The sequence below is a fragment of the Caloenas nicobarica genome, chromosome 27, assembly GCF_036013445.1.
Source record: "Caloenas nicobarica isolate bCalNic1 chromosome 27, bCalNic1.hap1, whole genome shotgun sequence".
In the NCBI taxonomy this organism is placed as follows: domain Eukaryota; kingdom Metazoa; phylum Chordata; class Aves; order Columbiformes; family Columbidae; genus Caloenas; species Caloenas nicobarica.
In genome coordinates, this window is record NC_088271.1 from 2,174,760 (window position 1) to 2,193,354 (window position 18,595).

The following is an 18,595-nucleotide window of genomic DNA, read 5'->3' on the forward strand; positions in this document are numbered from 1 at the left end:
GTCTATGCGGCCAAGGTCATCCCACAAGCCCGGCTCACTGCGGTGGGCACCAGGGAGAGGGTAAGTCTGGGGAGGACGCAGAAAGTCCCCGGGGAGTGAGGGACGATGCCCATGGGGACCCCCAGATCCTGGCCCTTGCACCTCCTTCCTGTCGCTGGGGGATTCCCATCCCCTTCCCCCCGAGATCCGGAGGGTTCCCTGGGGCTGCCGGGCTCTCGCCGGTGCAGGTGGAGTGGGAGCGGGAGCTGCAGGGCCGCCTGTGCCACCGCCACATCGTCCACCTGCACGGGCACTTTGCCGACTGCAGCCACGTCTACCTGCTGCTGGACTTGTGCAGCCGCGGGGTGAGCGAGCGCCGGCCCCCCAAAACGCAGCGTCCCCGCGCCGGGGCTGTACCAGGTCCCCAGCTGGCGCCTCGCTCTGTCCCCAGTCCCTCGCTGACATCCTGCGGGCACGGGGGCAGCTGACGGAGCCAGAGGTGCGGTACTACCTGCGCCAGATCATCTCGGGGCTGCGCTACCTCCATGGCCACGGCATCGTCCACCGGGACCTCAAGCCGAGTGCGTGGGGCAGAGCTGGGGGGGCAGAGAGGGGGTGAACCCGCCGGCCCTGCTGTGGCTCATCCTCCTCCGCAGGCAACTTCTTGGTGACGGAGAAGATGCAGGTGAAGATCGGGGACCTGGGGCTGGCGCAGCGGGAGGCACCGCCCGGCGGGCGCTGGGGGTGAGTGGGGCTGCGGTGCTGCCTGGGGGGCACAGAGGTGGCCAGGGGGTCACCCTGCCCATGTTCCCAGGGCACTCTGCGGGACACCTGGCTACCTGGCCCCGGAGGTGCTGGACCGCAGGGGACACGGGGTGCCTGCGGACGTCTGGGCCCTGGGCTGTGCCCTGTAAGTGGGGAGCAGGAGAGAGGGCAGGGGGTCCTGGCCCCCCTGAGCTGCTGGCCCCCCCCAGGTACGTGGCACTGACCGGCAGCCCCCCGTTCGAGGCGGCTGAGCGGCAGGAGCTGTTCCGGCGCATCCGGGCGGCACAGTACCCGCTGCCCCCCCAGCTGTCGCCCCGCGCCCGGGCGCTCATCGCCCAGCTGCTGGTCCCTGAGCCCAGCGCACGGCCCAGCCTGCCCGACGTACTGGCCCACGGCTTCTTCACACAGGTGGGGGGCCGGCGGGGGGGACACGGCCCACCTGGGGACTCAGGGGGATGGGGGGGTCACTGCCTCTCGCTCCCCAGGGCTTCACACCGGCCAGGCTGTCACCCCGCGCCTGCCACTCGGTCCCCATCTTCATGGGACACAATCCCCTGCGCTGGCTGGTGCAGGGGGCTGTGGCGTGCTGGGGAGGTGGTGGCCGTGCCGGGAGCACCGGGACTCACCGCACTCTCTCCCGAGACACCCGTCACCCCCCCGGCAAGGAGCAGCTCCCTTGGCAGGACCTGAGCCACAAAAACATCCACTCAGGAAAACCTTTATTAGTGCTCGGAACCGCCTAAAATCCAGTCATTGAAACAAGCAGGGTGGGACGTGACCACGACGAACGGCGCACACACACCAGTTTGCCCTTACAAAAGGTTAACAGAAAAAAAAATAAAAATCCAAACCCAAAAGGGACGTCTCTTCCCTGCCAGCACCGGGGGTCACCCGAGGGGGGACAGTTATTTGTGGCCTGGGAAGGAGGGAGAAAAGTGCGCGGTTTCCCTGTCCAGCTCCAGTTCTCTCCCTCGAGAGAAGGGGTCTGGAAGAAAAGGCTGAAAGCTCAGTAAAACATGACACTTAAAACAACCACAGCATCAACTCGAGAGTGCCCAGCCCGGGGACTCAGACAGCCACTCGCCTATGCCTAAAACAGAGTGGGGACAATGACAAGATGCTCAGTGTGGCCCCAGCAAGCACCAAGGAGCCGCTTCGCTGCTTATGGACCTGACCATGTGTCAGCGTGAGGGGATCGGCAAGGGAAGGTGTCACCAGCCTTTCTGTGTCACCAGGGCGGCCTGGGGGAGGGAGGTGACAGCAACGACTTTGTCTGCACTTGGCATGAGCACTTTTCCAATGCTCATCAGTGCCTGCAGGGACAGAAGCCCCTTCCCAGCCCACAGGCGATTCCTACGTGAGCAAAACCCCAAATCAGCCCTTGCCCTCGGGGTCCGCGCTCGACCCGCAGCCCCGCACGCTGAGGCAGAGAGCGGGGGGACGCGCTCCGTGCCGTGCTGTGACATGTGGGCACCGGTTCCAGGGTCCCTGGGGACAGGTGGCACAGCCTGGCAGCTCCCAGGGCCCGGCCCTGGCACGAAGCCCGCTCGATATTTTTATCCGTGTTGTCTGAAGCTATCGGCTGCTTTTTTTCCACAGCCCTCCCCTGTCCCACCCTGGCTTAGAGGTGACAGCAATAGCAACACAACCGCTGCTGTCACAACCTGAGCCCTGAAGGCACCGGCTGCCCTAAGGTGGCCCCAGGCGCGGGGTCCCAGCGGCTCTGGTACAGCTAGGGGGACAAGCAGCCCCCCAGAGGGCCAGGCCAGGCTCCCCAGAGCCCCAGGAATGGCTGAGGGGTGCAGGGCAGGATGTTTCCAGTAAATGAAATGGTTTTTAATCTCTGGGATCTCTCCGTCTTTATTCTGCAGCCACCAGCTGCCCAAAGCGGGGGAGAGAACGACTCCGAACAGCTTCTCCGGCCACTTGTTTTGTGCTCTGAACAGTAAATCTGTCCTGGGACACAAAACAAGCCCTGAGCGCAGTGGTAAATCTCACTTCTTAAAAAGCAGGGATTTAAAAACAATGATTCAAGTTTGGTAACTGCTCTCACCCTCCTCCCCGGCTACAAATGAGGCCAAAGCTCACCCTCGTGCAGAAATCAGGTTCAAAGTGCAGCCAATTTGTGCGGGTTACGGACAGCCCCGTCCCCTTCAGGGTGGGTGACAAAGGCTCGGCAGAGCTGTCACCCAGGGCTGAACCCAGTTCCTGCAGCCCAGGGGGAGCTCAGAGCAGGATCCTGGAGAAGCCGCTCCCGGCGGGACGCGTTTGGGGACAGAAGTAGCAGGTGTGACAGAAGCAGCGGGTGTGACAGAGGTACCGGGTGCCGTGTGGCCCGAGGGGACTGGTGCGTGGAGAACGGAGCTGGCTGGACTCGAAGGGGCTGGCGCGGGCTCTCAGCAGGCCGAAGGCAGTGAGTTGCTCTCCACCTTCAGTCCTTTGCTGGCCAGGAACGCGTCCTGCTTGGGCTCGCGGCCCAGGAACCTCCGCAGCATGTCAGAGGCATCCAGGGACCCGCCGGGATGCAGGATGCAATTCCTGTAATCCATCCCCACCTGCGCAGAGAGGGAGAGGGGGGTTCACGTGGGACGCTCACCCATGCCGAGAGCCCAGCTGCACAGGACGGGGATGTCCTCCCTACCTTACAGTTCATGATTCCCTCCTGCTTGAAGCGTGTGTGGAACATGTCCATGGAGAACACTTCGCTCCAGAGGTAGCCGTAGTACTGGGCATCGTAGCCTCCGGCCAAGTGGCCAAACGTAGCGGGCATGTTGGTACCTTCACGGCAAAGGAAGGGGTGTTAAAGGGAAGGGCTGCTGGAACCGCTCACGGCACGGAAAAAACCCTCCGTGCTGTATGTCAGAGCAGCGCTGGGTCAGCTTGTTTACAACCCCAGGGGAAACAGGGAAGAACATTCCCCTTATTTTTGTGTTGTTTCAGCCCGGCTTTTCCTGCAGCCAGCAGAAACCGTCCCCGTGGAGCCAGCCTGAAGCCCCAGCCTCAAAAACAACCTGCTGAGCCAAGCTTGCAGGCCAGGCCTAGAGAGCCAGCGTGAGCACGACCTCCCCAAGCCCCGGGGTACCTGGGGTGGCGGGGACACCCAGCACCTCCTCACACAGCCGGGCAAACACCTCCACGGGGTCAGCCTTGGTCTGGGTGTGCAGCGCCTGGTCCACCTTGGCCAGGACGATCTGCCGCAGGTTGAAGAGCCCTGTCCCCGGAAAGAGGAGGCAAAGAGGGGACACCGCGGTGAGGCTTTGTCCCTCTGTGGGGACGGCACAAAGGCCTCGCTTCCCGTCCTGCGACTCCCGCAGGGACCCACCCGTGTTTGCCTGCCGGGATTTAATGAGCTTCTCCAGCAGCTCATCGGGGATGGGGCTTCCAGTTTTGTAGTGCCTGGACATGCGCAGCAGCGGCTCCTTCTCCCACACCCAGTTCTCCAGCATCTGTGACGGTGCCTCCACAAAGTCCCTCTCCACGTGCGTCCCACTGAACATGGCAAACTCCGCCTAGGGGATAGGGCAAGCTCAGAGTGTGGTTTAACCCTCTAAAGGAGCCCAAGAGGGCCCGGCCAGGCCTCACCTGAGAGCACAGCTGGTGCATGACATGCCCGAATTCATGGAAGTAGGTCTCCACCTCGTCGTGCTGCAGCAGAGAAGGCGCGTCCGGCGTGGGTTTGGTGAAGTTGGCCACCATGGCAGCCACCGAGATCTGCCGGGTGGAGTCCGGCAAGAGGCAGCCCGGCTGCAGGCCGAAGCAGGCGGCGTGCCCGTACTTCCCCTCCCTGCACGAGGAAGAGAAGGCTGGTACATGGATCCTCCTGCACGAGCGGCCACGAGTGTGGTCCTGCTCCGAGCAGAAGCTCCCGGTGACACCAGAAATCCCCCTAACCCCGCGATTTTGGCTCCGCGCCCCCTGCCCCAGCCCTCCTCCCTCCCTGTGCCGCGCCCAAGGCCTCACCGCGGGTACAGGTCCAGGTAGAACTTGCCGATGGTCTCCCCGGAGGACGTGTCCTTCACCGTGTAGAGCTGGACGTCCTCGTGCCACACCGGAGCCTTCTCCTCCAGGTGGAAGGTGAGCCCCAGCAGCTCCTGGTAGATGGCCAGCAGCCCCGTGGTGACCACCTGCATGGGGAAATACTCCTTCAGCAGGTTCTGGTCCACGCTGTACTTGGTCTCCTCCACCTGGTTCATGTAATAGCGCATGTCCCAGGCGTTGATGCGATTGTCAAACTCCAGGCCACGCTTCTCGCACTCTTTCTTTTTCAGGTCCAGGATGACAGCCCGTTCCTTCTCCCCGAGGGGTTTCAGCTTCTGGGCCAGCTCATCTAGGGAAACCGAGGCAGGGTCAGCGCACGCGGCCCAGCGCACAGCCCTGCCCTTCCCCTCCGCAGCCCGGTGCCGTACCCAGGAACGTGGCCACCGTCTCGCTGCTTTTAGCCATGTTCATCTCCAGCACAAAGTCAGCGTGCGTGTTGAAGCCCAGCAGACTGGCTTTCTGAGCCCGTAAGTCCACCAGCTCCTTCAGGATCAGACAATTCTCCTGTGGGACAGTCAGACAAAGAGTGAAGTGGGGTATGGAGGTGAGAGAGGCAGCACAAGTCTCAGACGAGAGCCCTTCAGCGCTGGGACATCCCTGCTGGCACACAGTGAGGCTCACCTACCTCTTTGCACCTGGAGTTGAACATTTCCTCCACCTTCCTCCTCGTCTCAGGCACGTAGCACTTCTTCAGGAGAGGGAAATAGTGTGGGTATTTCAGAGTGACCTTCAGCTTCCCGTCCTCTGTCTTCTCCAGCGAGTTCAGGAAATCCTCGGGCAGCCCCCCTGCAAAAAGAGCAGACGGGACCGATGGAGAGCGCAGGCCCTGCCAGAAACACCAGCTCTGGGACCAAGCGCGGGAATGGGCTCTTGCTCCTGGGCCAGAGGAATCCACGCGCACAGGACCCCACCACGAGAGATCAGCCCCAGCGCTCCGTACCGAGTTCCTCTTTGGAGAAGGGCAGGAAGGTGGTGTCTTCGTTGAGGTTCTTGTTGAAGTCTATGCACAGGACGCTCAGCTTTTTCTTGATAGCTTTGATTTTCTTTAAAACACAGACAGAGAAAAGTCAGTGCAAAGAGAGGAGTCAAACAGCACTGTTCAGCATCTCCAGCAGCCTGCCTGCTGAGCTGCCCGGTGGCTGCGCTTGGCTTTGATTCAAGCACAACGCTGCAGAATTAACGGTGTGAGGGCGCTGAGCGCTCAGCCCTGCCCAGGCTCCCTGTGATCGCACCTGGTGGGAAAGGAGCCGCCTCAGCAAGGTCCCAGCTGTCCCCTGCCAGCTCCGGAGCTGCAGGTGTTCAACCAACAACCTCCTCTACCCTTATTTCAGTTCACCTTCTCTTCTATTTTTAGCTTCCAGCTCCATGCGCTGGCGCAAGAGAGGGACACCCTGAGCAGCTCAGCCCCGTGAGCCCCTTGGGGGAACCTTTTGCATGTGGGGGCTGGGAGCTGCATCCCCTCCTGACCCACACAGCACCGTTTGTGCAGAATCACAGCTTCTCAGCGGCCTCCCAGCTGTGTAAATGTCAACCTCTTCAACGGAAAGGAAAATGAGGGGCAGAGACATCACCCAATGCACCCAAGGTCACGGGAATCGGGGTCAAAATTCATGAGTTGAGCCTCCATCCTCTGCTCTAACACTACACTGTCCCGTTTGCCCTGCGAGGCCTCGTCTCCATGTGCTCGCTCTAAGCTCCGCGATCTCACCTCCTGCGTTTCCTCGGGGAGATGGAGCCCATTCCTTTTACCCAATTTGATCAGCCTCTCCAGATATCTCTTTGCTTCAGGCTTCAGTGAAGCGCTCTCTGCTTTCTCCTGTAAAACAAAACCTGTGAGCGTGGGGAAGCGCAGGATCGAGTGTTGCAGAAAGTCGGTTTCTGGGCGGAGTTGTGGGTTATTGTAACACCAGTGACCCAGAAGCAGACAGAAACACCGCACAAGGCAGCTTTGGTTTGGTGCGTGAGTTCTAATGGATTGCTGTAAACAGAGCCCTCAATCCCCAACTTCTGAGCTCTGGGACAAGGGAAAAGGGTTTGTTGTGGTTCCGGGAGCGTGTCGCTGATGGAGCATCGTCCCCAGCACACACCTGGAGCCAGACGATCCTCTGGTACACGTCTTGCCTCATGCTCATCTCCACGTCGAACTCCGAGAGCTTCTTGTCAGCCTCGGTGCTCGCGGCGCGGATGTCTTTGCACGGAGAGACGTGCTGGGGGAAGTCCAGCATGTTCCGGCGGACTGGAAAGACAGAAGGGGGATTATGGCAAAGGTGACGGCTCCACGTCCTGGAGCTGCTGGTGAGTGGGAGTGCGGACAGAGAGCCTGTGTTAACTGGAGCCAGTTTGACGGCCCCAGCGCCAGCCCTGCCCGCCCACGCGAAGGAAGAGCTGCTGTCCTGGGACAGCCCCTGAGCGTCCCCTCCGAGCAGCGCTCAGCCACTCATGGCTCCTTCCTTGCTGCTGAGCGCGTCTGCCCACCGATATCCCCCTACGATCTGTCTTTATCACAAAACTCACAGGGATTTCACGCCTGTGAGATCCCAGTGCCTCTATCCCGGCTATCAACAGTTTCAACATCACAGGACTTCTACACTGGACGCACGGGCAGCACCGCTGTGCAACGCCTCTCCTTAGAGGACCGGGCTAGAGGTGACACATCTTTACTGCTCCTCAAAAGCCACTATGTCCCAGCTGTGCTCTGTCCTGACTTTCATTTTAGGAATGAAAACAGGGAGGACATTCCCTGCCAACATCCCCACAAAACCTGCAATAACACCACTCCAGCGGGAAGGCAGGAGAACTCTCCACCCAGCAGAAGGTGAGCAGGTGGCTACCCAAGGAAAGTGCTGATCCTTCTGCTGAAGTGAACCTTCCCTCTGCTGAGTAAGGGCTTTTCCTCTCATTTCAGGCAAAAGAAACCAGACAGAGAAGGTTTGCAGGCTGGTTTCTGCTCCAGACAGACGTGACAGCTCGCCACATGGGTGGTTGGGACGGGAGGAGGCTGTGTGGCTTTGGCACTCTGCTGCTGTAAATAATTAGCCGGAGATACATCAAAGCCCGTGTCGTTTGCCAGCATGACGCCATCACGTCGTGTCACTTTATACATAATCCCTACGACGACAGCGGTGTTTAGACAAGGCACATGGAGCGACGTTTATCCGCTGCCTTAGGGGAGAAGTGAGAAAAGAGCTGGAGACCTCTTAGATCAAGCCAAACCGTTTCTGCACAATTTGTTTCCACTGATGCACCTTGACATGTAAAAGCAGGAGACGACCTTGGAAACCCGGCTACACCTCCTGCCAAAGCGCCGTCCTCGCTTTAGACTCACTTTCCTGTTCCAAATCTATTCTATCCTTTGTATTTATGTCTGGCTGTATAAACATTAACTGGAAAAAAACCCCACCACACTGCTGAGGGAGTCAAGGGAAGAAAAAAAGATGACAGTACAGAGCAAAAAAAACACCAACAAAATCTTGATAACAGCACATTGATTTTCAGAGAGCCAGGACTCCCTGCTGGCGTACGCACCCGTATATTCCACCTCCACATCTGCCAGCGCCTTCAGAGTGTTTTCGTAGGACACCTCGCCCTGCTCCTGGGCGCCCACCCGGTCGTACACCAGCTTGGTTCTCTCGGTGAGCTCCGCTGCCATGTTTTCGATCTGTTCGGCGGTCAGGTCCCAGCGCAGCTGGTTCGCCAGCAGCCGGGGGGACTGGCTGTCCACCACATTACCTGCGGGGGAAACCGCCGCTGAGGTGCAGCCTGACAGGGGCTGGCGAGGAAACTCAGCTGCGTAGCGACAGCTGCATGAAAGCGCTTAAAGGAGAGGCCCAGCAAACAAACCCCGCTGGGAGCAACAGGCTGAGGGGCCGGGGCGGGCGGCGTTTGCCCTCCCAGCCATGACAAACCCTGCGCAGAAACCCGACCCTGTGCCCTGGCAGCCGCCTCTGCCCGGGGGGGGCTGTCACAGCCCGGGATCTAGGCTGTCCCCGGCCCGGGGCAGGAGCGGGGGGGCCGGGAGGTGACAGCGGGGGGCCGGGGGCTGCCCCGGGTCTCCTCCTCCTGCCCCAGGACCCCCGTCGCGTCCCGGGCGCTCTGTCCCCACCTCCCCCCCGCCGCCCCCTCGCCCTTGCCCTCATCTCCGCCCCCGCTCCGTGTGCTCCCCCGCTCCTGGCCCCTCGCTGCCCCGCATCGCGGTACCTGTGGGGGGGGCCATGCCGGGGCTGCCGCTGACGAGACCGGGAGGAGACGGCGCCGGCCCCACGCAGCGAGCATGTGCCCCAACCACAGAGGCGGGCGGAGAGAGCGGCCCCGCCGGAGGGATTGTGGGAGCGTGGAGGACTGGGCCGTTCTCCCCTTGGCTTCGCAGCGGCCGGGCGGCGGGGAGCGGCGCGTCGGCCCGCGCACGTAGAGCCTCATCCCTGCCCCGGCCTGCGGCCTCGACGGCTGCGGGGCAGCGCCACGGGCCCGGGAGCGGAGCCCCGCCGGGAGCAGCACCGCGGCCACGGGCTCCCGCCCACCCGTTCCCATGGCAACGCCCCCTCTCTATGGTAAAAAAATCAGGGCGGGGCGACAACTGCGCTTCCGCCCTCTGGCCCCACCCCCGAGCCGTGCAGGCTGCGCATGCGCCAAAAGCTCCGCCCTGCGCTGTCACCGCCCACCCGGCCATATAAGGGCGGGTCGGGCACGCGTGCGGTTTGTGCGCAGGCGCGGTGGGCGGGGCGCGGCGTGCGGCGCATGCGCAGCGCGGAGCCCGCCCCGGCTGAGGCGAGTGTCGGGCGGCCGGTGAGCGGGGCGGGACCGGCGGGGTTGGACCGGGCTGGGCCGCGCTCCCCGCCCGCCTCTGGGTGCGCTGGGGCAGCGGGTGGGCCGGGGCTTGTGGTGGGGCCTGGCGCTCCCCGCAGCCGAGCGGGCCCGGGGCTGTGGCGGGGCGGCCCCCGCGCAGGCCGCGGGAGGGACGCGCTGCCGCTGCTCCCGCCCCTCACACAGCGCGGGGCGAGCGGGGCTGCCCGGCCGGGAGCGGAGGCACCGTGCCTGCTGCGCCCCTAGGGCCTCCTTCCCCGGGAGGGACTGCGGCCTGGCCGGTGTCCGGGCTGGGGGTGCGGAGAGGAGCGACCCCCCGCCAGCCCCGGGGTCTGGGGGCTCTGGCCTCGCTCGTCCCTGGCGCCGGGAGCCCGACCCAGCTGCACCCCGTGCTGCCCATCTGGGACTGGGGGGGTCTCTGGTCCCTCTCGGTGGGTTGGGGCTAGCCTGGCTCCCTTGGGCTCATTTTGCAGTGGTTACGTTTAAACGATTTTCTCTGTTAAATGACCCTGAATGGTTTTCTGTGCTACAAACCCAGTTAAGTGTATTGGAAAGGCAGAGTGCTTCAGCTTGGCGGCGATGCCGTGCGAGGAGCTGCATCTGCTGGGACCTGCAGTGAGATCTCTGGGAAGCCCCAGCCTCGACGGGGCTCATGGAGTCACTTTGCTTTGGGTCCTCACTCCTTTACCATTGGTGTCCTGGCAGGGAGGTGACAGATGACAGACTGGCAGCACACAGTGGGGGCAGCCCCGGCCCCCAGCTCTGTGAACAACTACACATTGCTCCAGCCCTTCGTTTTGTTTCAAAATCAAGTTACGCTCTGGAAGAAGACAACTGTGGGGTTTTTAGTGGTGAATTCCTCAGTTTGTCTAGTTCTGGTCAGTCGGAGATGTTTTAGTAGCCAAAGTATCTGCAACACCTTTATATTTCCCTCAGCAGGAGCCTCCTGGGGCAGGACTGGCTGTGCAGCTCCCACTGAAGGGAGTGAATTGAGACCCAGGGGGTTCATGTGTAGTTGTCATGGTTACAGCCCTGAGAAACTCCCTTTTCTCCTGTTTCATACTGGAGAGAGCAGCAGAAAAACTCTTTGACTTCTTGTCCATCAAGTCATATAACTTTTCTCTCTTGTCCATCAAGTCATATAACTTTTCTCTCTTGTCCATCAAGTCATATAACTTTTCTCTCTTGTCCATCAAGTCATATAACTTTTCTCTCTCTTTTTTTTTTTTTAAAGTTACAAGAAAAAAAAAAACCTGCTGGCAGCCTCTGGGAATGGCCGACCAGAAGCGCCTCGCCTACTCCATCATCCAGTTCCTCCATGATCAGCTCCAGAACGGGGGGCTGTCTCCAGATGCTCAGGAGAGCTTGGAAGGTTGGTGGAGTTGTGTGTGCTTCCCCGTTCATGTATCTGGGTCCGTTAGCCCACCACTGGGAAGAATTTGTGTGCTCTGGAACTCTCCTCAACCTCTTTCTTGGCTGGGCTGTTCCTTACATCAAAGCTCGCTCAAGATTTGAAATGAATTTGTCACCTTGGGGAAGTATCTGGGGCGCTAGGGACACGATTGCTTAGCTGACTTCTTGTTGTCTCTTTTAAAAGCAGATTAGCTTGAGGATGGGATATACCTGGGATCAAAAGCCTCCTTGACCCTGGTTTGTGGCTTGCAAGTTCTGTCTTAAATAAGGTGTAGCCAGGAGGTGGTGTAGTATAAAATGATAACTCGGTCGTTGTGTGGAAGTGTTTGATACTTGTGGAGTGCTTTTTCCGTTCTGCTATCAAAATGCCTTTCCGCTGCACGCTCTGGAGTATTTACGCAGATGTTTTTCAGAGGGCTTCACTGGTAATGACAGCATGTTGATCTCAAAAGATCTGCTTAAGGAGCTTAAGCTTTAGTCTTTCGCCTGTACATTTGTCCCCCTGAAAGAGCAGAGGAATGTCTTCGAGTGGTGGGTGCATTTGAGAGTGAGCGGGAGGAGGGTGTTGGCTGGAGGGGGCTGGTATTATTTATTATTTGTTATTTTGGACTGTAAAATATGGCATGAGAGCTCTGCAGAACTGAGCTCTGCTGTGTCACTGGGGGTCCCTGCGCTGGGAGCAGCTTCCCAACCAGCTGCCAGGTGAGGAAGGAGGTGGTTGGTGTTTGTGCAGCTCTGTATGGCCACCCTCTGGCAAGTGAAATATCCAGGTCTCTCCTTGCTCTGTGCCACCTGCAGCTGTGGGAAGGTTGGGAAAGCCTAAATCTGGTTCACTTCTGCCCCAGCACCTGCTCTGGAGTCAGCTGAGAGGGTGGGATTAGTGACTGACTCAATCCAGGAGCTTGACCTTCAGAGTTAAGCTTTGCCTAGCTCTGAGGTTTTGGCTAATTTGAGGATATGGCCCATACATCAAGCCTGGTGTGTGGAAATGTGTGGTTTAGAGTGGGGTTTTTTTCCCCCTGTATGTTCAACAGTAAGAAATTCAGGTATTATGTGAGGACGCCAAGTAGTTAGATGGAATGAGGAAAGCTAATTACCTGCCTCTTCTTGCCCAGTGGCCATCCAGTGCCTGGAGACAGCATTTGGGGTCTCAGTGGAAGACCAAGCCCTCGCTGTGTCCCAGACTCTTCCTGAAATATTTGAAGCTGCTGTAGGAAAGGTGAGTGAATGCCCTGAAATATGTGCTGAGTTCCCATTTAAGCAACGAGCTCTGCGTGGTTCTGGTGGTGATGCTGCCTGCTCGGAGGTGTGTGGGAGTGACATGTTTTGGGCTTGTGGAGCCGGCGCTGGGAAGGGGGAGGTTTGGTACATGGCAGTGGGAGCCCTTCTCGCAGTGTTCTCCCTTTCCTTGTAAGGAGCCTGAACACTTCAGAACAAATTCGGAGCCCGTCACCCCCTCAGAAGATGACATAGCTGAAGCTGAAAGACTCAAGACTGAAGGTAACCTCCTCTGGAGCTGGTGTATAACAAGGCTGAGATGATAATGAGGAGGGAAACTTAATTTACTGAGCACCTGGGGGATGCTTGGAATGGGGAGAAAAAAGCAAATGGGATCAGTCCTTCCATTTCTGCGTGTTTCTCAGCTTGTGCGGCGGGAGCATGCGTAGGTTGCAATAATTCAGCTGCCACAGAGACCAGGCAGAAGCTGGGTCAGCGTTTCGCATCCCAAGCAGCCTGTGCTGGGGAGAACAGCCTGTTCTTCCCGCTGAGCTCTCCTCTGCGTGTTGCCTTTTCTGTGCTGCGCCAGAGAGTGTGATCAGCACTGGAGCACGATGGGGAGCTCTGGTGGAGCCGTGTCCTGTCTCTGAGGGGCTCGCGGGATGGGACAGCCTGGAATTGTCCAGGTGATGTCCCTTCCCTCGCTGCCTAGGGTTTGATTGACCAGCAACACTTGCAAGCTGCTGCTTTCTCTCTTGTTCTATTTTCTTAAGGAGAACAAAGATCCCACTGCCTTTGTCTCTGTTTTTCGCTTGTTAATGAGCTTTTCTGCTGTCTTTTTAGGAAATGAACAAATGAAAGCAGAAAACTTTGAAGCTGCTGTGTCTTTCTATGGAAAAGCAATTGAATTAAATCCATCCAATGCTGTGTATTTTTGCAACAGGTACCAATTATCTTTCTCTGTCCTTGTACACCTGTGGTTTTGTTCTTAGTACTTAAATCCAAGACTCTTGAATGGTCAAAATCCCGTTTTTTACAGTTCTGTAGACTGTGTGTTCTGCTGCTTGCCTTTTGTCTGTTTTTTTTAAGCTCGTAGTGACATGCTTTCCTGTGCCTCCTGCCAGCTCTGTGCCCTGGCATCTCTAGATAGGACGTGGGTGTGGAAACAACCTCGATTAGGCATTTGAGGAAGGAGACAGGAAGATGCCAAGAAATGCTGTCTGCGTTCACACAGTTCACTCCAAGTGGGATGGAGAGCCCAGGCTTGAGAGGCTGTGTTGATAATAAAAACAAAGGAGCAAAATGAGACAAGTTGAAGGGTCGGTACTGAGAATTACGAGTTGATGTGTGTGCAAAATGGGTACGCAAGTGAAATTCTTATTTTTTCAAAGCGTTTTGAAAGTTTGTGGGAAGGTAATTGTTGAATAAAACAGACTCTGAATGGAGATTTGGTTTAGTTATCTGCTTATCCTGAGTAACTGTGCACAGCTGGCTACACAAAGAACATATCTGCACACCTGCTGCTGGGGTGCTGTGGGGTTTCTTGGGGTGAGGAGCTCCAGTGGGTGGATTAACCAGGTTTAGCTTTGGCTACGTGAGGGTGAGTCCAGGAGCTTTTGGGCAGGTGCCCTGATGTTAACAAGAGTTCTGAGATTGAGGCTTGAATGAAGCCACGTTATGGCTTCCAAACCAGTTTTCCCTCTTGTGTGGAGAAATGGATGAAACTGTTGTCGTGCCTAAGAAATCAAGGTGTAAAGGAAGCAGAGGGAGATCGTGTGAGCAATTGGGATGCTCGTGTGCCTGTGGAGCCCGGGGTCCTCTTGGAAGGTCTGTGAGTGAGGGTGTTTGCAGTAGGAGCAGCGTGTGGAGCTCAGTGTTTGGGCACCTGGATCCGTCAAGTTCACACTTGATGCTGCCTTGTACAGCAGAGAGGGAGCAGGAGTGACCTTGATCAGTGTATTCAAGCTCTTAAGTGTTTTTTGTGAATCTTTCTTCATTCCCTCCAGAGCTGCTGCATACAGTAAACTAGGAAATTACGCCGGAGCGGTGAGAGACTGTGAAAGAGCCATAGGCATTGACCCAAACTACAGCAAAGCTTACGGCAGGATGGGGTAAGTCAGAGCAGTCGTTTTGTGCCAGATATTTAATCTCCAAATGCCTCGTGGCAGCCATACCACCAGTGGTGTTCTGCCCTGGGACGCCACGCAAAAATACCCAGCACTTCAGCTCTGCCAAGCAGGAGGGAGACCACGAGTGCTTATCTGACTCTGGGACTTTTAATTTTATTTCCTCTTTAATAGCTTGGCCCTCTCCAGTTTAAATAAACACACAGAAGCTGTTGTTTACTACAAAAAAGCCCTGGAGCTGGATCCAGACAATGAGACGTACAAATCCAATCTGAAAATAGCTGAACAGAAAATGAAGGAGACCCCTAGTCCAGTAAGTTGTGAAACTAATGCTTGTTAAATGCAGGTGTGATGAGAAGAAGGCTTCTTCACATGCTAACAGGTGCTTAGAACAGAAATCTCGTATGCAGATATGGTTAATGAGTCCTGCCAGGAGCATTTCCACTAAAATCCAGGGAGGGGAACTTCACTGCTCGAGCACAGTCACCTTGGGCTTGTTTGAAAGAGCTGGAAAATGAGACTGATTAGAAGGGAGTGTTTTGAAATGCCAGCTTTGCCTTAAGCGAGTTTCTTAATTAAAAGCCACTACTCCTAAAATCCAGCTTTTTTTCTAGTGACCCATTAGCAGTACCAAAGGACATTTTAAGTGGCTTTTTCTTTGTTGTTAGGAAGACTTTTTTTTTTTCTTAAGAAACCTGAAGCTTTCCGAGCCAGAAAGCTGCTGCCTGCACTGCTGACTGCTCCATGCAGGAACATGTTAGTTTATTGTTCTGAAAGGGTTTTAGATTTTCTGAGGAGTTCCTCAGTGCTGAGGGGGTGTGTTAATTTGGCGGTTGTGATGGGTTACAGCTGTCTGTGGCTCATTGCCCTCTGACTCCTTAGTGAGCCAGATCCCCAGAGACTCTGACTCAGATTTACGGAAAGGGCCTGGACATATGGACAGAGCTTCTTCCCTCTGTCCTGCTGTAAGGGACGGATTCTCATAGCACTGGGAGTAAAGTATTAAAAAAATGTTCGTTGTGATGTGCTTGGGGAAGTGAGGGGATGTCACCATCTGCTTGTGGTTTCTTTCTTCCTACAGACCGGAGGCCCAGGAGGATTTGATTTAGCGGGTTTGCTGAACAACCCTGGCTTCATGAGTATGGTAAATGTGGACACAGACCATGACCAGGGCGTGTCCGGTCTGTTTTGGGGGGAAATGCATTGGTATGTGGCGTGGGGAGCTCCTGTGTCTCTCTAGCAGATTTGTTTTCATTTAACTTCTTGGTTGCTGTGAGGAAACTGTGCTTGTGTCTCAGTAAGGTCAAGTAAAAAGCCAGTGACTTATTCACAGGCTTCCCCCTGCGGAACAGGGGCCTGTTCTGCACTGCCAGCCTCGTCCTGTGCTTCTCCCAACTATTTTTGTCCTATTGAGCTGTTTCCAAGTATTTCTGCCTTCGCTTTGTTCGCAGTTGAATGGCACAGCATCTGTGCGTCTACCCAGTCATTTCTGACTAAATAGGGTGGTGTTTTTTTCTCTCCCCTCTCTAAATAGGCATCGAACCTAATGAACAACCCACAAGTACAACAGCTGTAAGTTTGGATTTCCTCTTTGAGTCGCTGCTTTGGGGCTCTGCGTGTGTTCAGCATTTCCAGTAGGTCTGAACTGGTGGGAGGGAGAGCAGCTGTTAAACCAACCCGTTTGCCCAAACTGGTGTATGTTTCGAGTACTCTGGGCTGTGATGAAGAGGGATCTTGGTATAAATGTTTGAAGAAGGGAGGCAGGACAGATCTGGGCACTGGAATTGGGTTTGGGAAGCTTGGGGTGAGCTGGGTTCTGCTGCACAGTATTTCTGTGAGCTGGAGTCGGCTCCATCTGGGTTAGAATGCGAATATTTCTATTCTTTGTGCCTACAGGGTTGTGAGGATCAACTTGCAATGTTTGTGAGATGCTTAGATAATATCAAGTCTGTTTTTTCCTGCTCTGAGCAATGACTCTTATTTCCGCAGCATGTCCGGGATGATTTCTGGTGGCCACAACAGCATGGGAGCCGCAGGCACCAGCCCCTCCACAAATGATCTTGCCAGCCTCATACAGGCGTGAGTCAGGAGCTGGGTGTTTCTTGTTGCCTTGTGCAGTAAATGCATTTGGGGTTCTTCTGAAAGGAAAAAAAAAAAAAAATTGGGGGTTTTTCCACAAGTGGAACCTTAATTTAACAGTTGAGGAAGGCTGAAACGTTGGGTGAAGCGCTGCCTCTTTTGGTGGGGTGAACTGCTTGTTAGAGGGGAGTTCTGACAACCGTCTGGAGAGAATTTCCTCGCGGCAGCCTCTGTTTGTGTGTGAACACTAAGGGAACTGTTGCTCCTTCTCCCCAGCGGCCAGCAGTTTGCTCAGCAGATGCAGCAGCAGAATCCTGAGCTAATAGAGCAGCTACGAAGCCAGATCAGGAGTCGAACTCCAAGTGCAAGTAATGAAGATCAGCAGGAATGAGCACTCCAGGTGAGGCTGTAGCTGGGAGTGCTGCTGTTTTGGGGCCAGCTGAGAGGGAATTGGTGTATTTGGCTGCGATATCTGTATTCTGCCTTCATTTAGCAGTTTGGACGGGGTTCTCTGCACCGATACTGCTGGTGCTGGGCCTCGGACACGAGGCTGAGCCCCAGGGAGCCTTCCCTTGCACATTGTGCGACTGGCAGACAAGTTTCATTATCTAGTGTTCAAAAGGGACGCTTTATTTTCACAAAAATTGAATATGCCAATGTCTTGTCTTCCTGTCTCTGCAGCACAGTCCCTGGGAACTATGTTCTTTGCTTTAAAAACTGGAAGCCATGTGCGTGTTGCCATTTCTTGAGTTGGAAGTGTCCAAGAGGGGGAAAAAAATAATGGAAAAACAAAATACTTTCTATGACCTGCATGTTAAAGACAGATTCACGCTTTTTTTTTTTCCTTCTAGTCTTCATCCCTGCTCCTCCCTCTCAGCCTTTCTGTTAGTCTTTTATTTTTTTTCTTCTGGAAGATCTAGCGAGCTGAACACGAACCAGCATCAACAGCCTTTCTAAAGAGACTCAGAAAATTAACTACACTGTTACATTTCTATGTTATTTGCTACATGGGAATTTTTTAACCTGTTTTTTGAAGAACGACGCACTCTTCACTACTGGATGTCTTTACTTTCCTGCCCATGCGCCACTTCCAAGAAGTGTTCAGGTCCTACTGAGCCCTGTCCTGCCCTGTCCCGTCGTCCTGCCCGGTACGAGCCGGTAGCGTTTGAACACTCTGGAGATCATGGGATCTTCTCACCTCCGGGAACAGGGTTTCTGTTGATTTTTAGATTCTCATTCAGGTCTGTAGCAGCACTGCCAGCGTTGTTAGTACCCAGAATTTGGTTATCGCCTCTCGAAGGTCAGTGTAAATGTGCCGGGGGGTTGGGACTGGCCAGGCAGAACCTGCCTGTGTGCGACCATTCCCCCTTCTCGATTCCTGACAAAACTTGTCTAGTGTTTAGTGATTATGGCTATGTTGTCGGAATGATCCAATCTGTGAACTAGTCAGGTGGTCATTAAGGAAGATATTATGTTTTTGGTGTTTAAAAGGGTTTTTTTTCTGCTTTTTTTAATCTTTTATGCATGTGAGTAATCAACCTGGTTGACCATGCTAACGGTAGGGATAGAAGGCATGGGAGTAGAGAGCAGAAGGAATAAAAATGCTGCTTGGATAGTGAGAAATCAAGTGGCTGCTGGTTCAATGTGTGGGACTGGTGAGGAGCGGTTCCACCTGGGTGTAAATTGTGTGGGATGATGGAAAAGCTCCTGCAGCCAAGTCCAGTGATCCGCAGCCCCTGTGGTTATCCGGTGTCCTTCCTTGGGTGAACAGAGAACTCTGGCACGTTCCCCCAGAAGCCACTAGTTGAGGCCAGAGACTTTTCTATCAATCTCAGAATTGTTTTTAAAGTTGTTACTCAATAGTGGGGGGGAAGGCAATGGTCACAACCTGGCTCTGGGCTGGAGGTGGGAGGTGGGAAATGCCCTTTGGGGAGCCCCGGTGGTGCGAGTGAGCAGGTATCTTTGATTAATATCCAAAAACATGATTTGTAAATGCTCCATAAAGTAATATGTGGTTAATGTAACTTGTGAAGAATAAACTATTTGGACACTTTCTTTGTTATCCCTCTCGCCCAGGTGGCTGAAGTGTGTGCAGGGTTGGGGCTCCAGCTCCTGCTGGGCATGACCTACAGGCAGGTTTTATCCAACTTTTCCAGGTTTTTGGCATTTTCCTGCTG

General features: G+C 55.7%; 2 protein-coding genes across 5 annotated transcripts; one reads left to right on the forward strand and one right to left on the reverse strand.

Moving 5' to 3' along the window:
* Positions 1 to 1,452: 1,452 nt before the first annotated feature.
* THOP1 (thimet oligopeptidase 1) lies at positions 1,453 to 9,086 on the reverse strand. Its single transcript, XM_065652248.1, has 13 exons — positions 8,980 to 9,086; positions 8,308 to 8,511; positions 6,870 to 7,018; positions 6,491 to 6,598; positions 5,723 to 5,825; positions 5,408 to 5,568; positions 5,151 to 5,286; positions 4,705 to 5,071; positions 4,327 to 4,528; positions 4,067 to 4,253; positions 3,827 to 3,955; positions 3,386 to 3,522; positions 1,453 to 3,299 (listed from the first exon to the last, which is right to left on the reverse strand). The coding sequence occupies exons 1-13, from the start codon at positions 8,993 to 8,995 to the stop codon at positions 3,141 to 3,143; spliced, it is 2,058 nt and encodes a 685-aa protein (XP_065508320.1). The 5' UTR covers positions 8,996 to 9,086; the 3' UTR covers positions 1,453 to 3,140.
* A 403-nt stretch (positions 9,087 to 9,489) lies between these two features.
* SGTA (small glutamine rich tetratricopeptide repeat co-chaperone alpha) lies at positions 9,490 to 18,462 on the forward strand. 4 transcript variants are annotated; one of them, XM_065652249.1, is made up of 12 exons: positions 9,490 to 9,564; positions 10,817 to 10,954; positions 12,111 to 12,214; positions 12,411 to 12,495; positions 13,057 to 13,156; positions 14,220 to 14,324; positions 14,514 to 14,652; positions 15,421 to 15,483; positions 15,874 to 15,911; positions 16,329 to 16,418; positions 16,695 to 16,818; positions 17,100 to 18,462. In XM_065652249.1, exons 2-11 carry the CDS (start codon positions 10,855 to 10,857, stop codon positions 16,807 to 16,809), a joined length of 939 nt encoding a protein of 312 aa, XP_065508321.1. In that variant the 5' UTR covers positions 9,490 to 9,564; positions 10,817 to 10,854; the 3' UTR covers positions 16,810 to 16,818; positions 17,100 to 18,462. The 4 variants fall into 4 exon arrangements, with proteins under 4 accessions (XP_065508321.1, XP_065508322.1, XP_065508323.1 ...); XM_065652250.1 differs by having other exon boundaries at positions 17,270 to 18,462; XM_065652251.1 differs by having other exon boundaries at positions 17,333 to 18,462.
* Positions 18,463 to 18,595: the final 133 nt, after the last annotated feature.

Coding starts and splice junctions, on each gene's coding strand:
- THOP1 (XM_065652248.1), bottom strand. Junction 7,019..8,307: donor TGTGGAGGTGGAATATACGG/GTGCGTACGCCA, acceptor CTGTCTTTCCAG/TCCGCCGGAACATGCTGGAC. Junction 3,523..3,826: donor GGGTGTCCCCGCCACCCCAG/GTACCCCGGGGC, acceptor TTTGCCGTGAAG/GTACCAACATGCCCGCTACG.
- SGTA (XM_065652249.1), top strand. CDS start 10,855: ATGGCCGACCAGAAGCGCCTCGCCTACTCCATCATCCAGTTCCTCCAT. Junction 10,955..12,110: donor TGCTCAGGAGAGCTTGGAAG/GTTGGTGGAGTT, acceptor CTTCTTGCCCAG/TGGCCATCCAGTGCCTGGAG. Junction 15,912..16,328: donor AACCCACAAGTACAACAGCT/GTAAGTTTGGAT, acceptor TTATTTCCGCAG/CATGTCCGGGATGATTTCTG.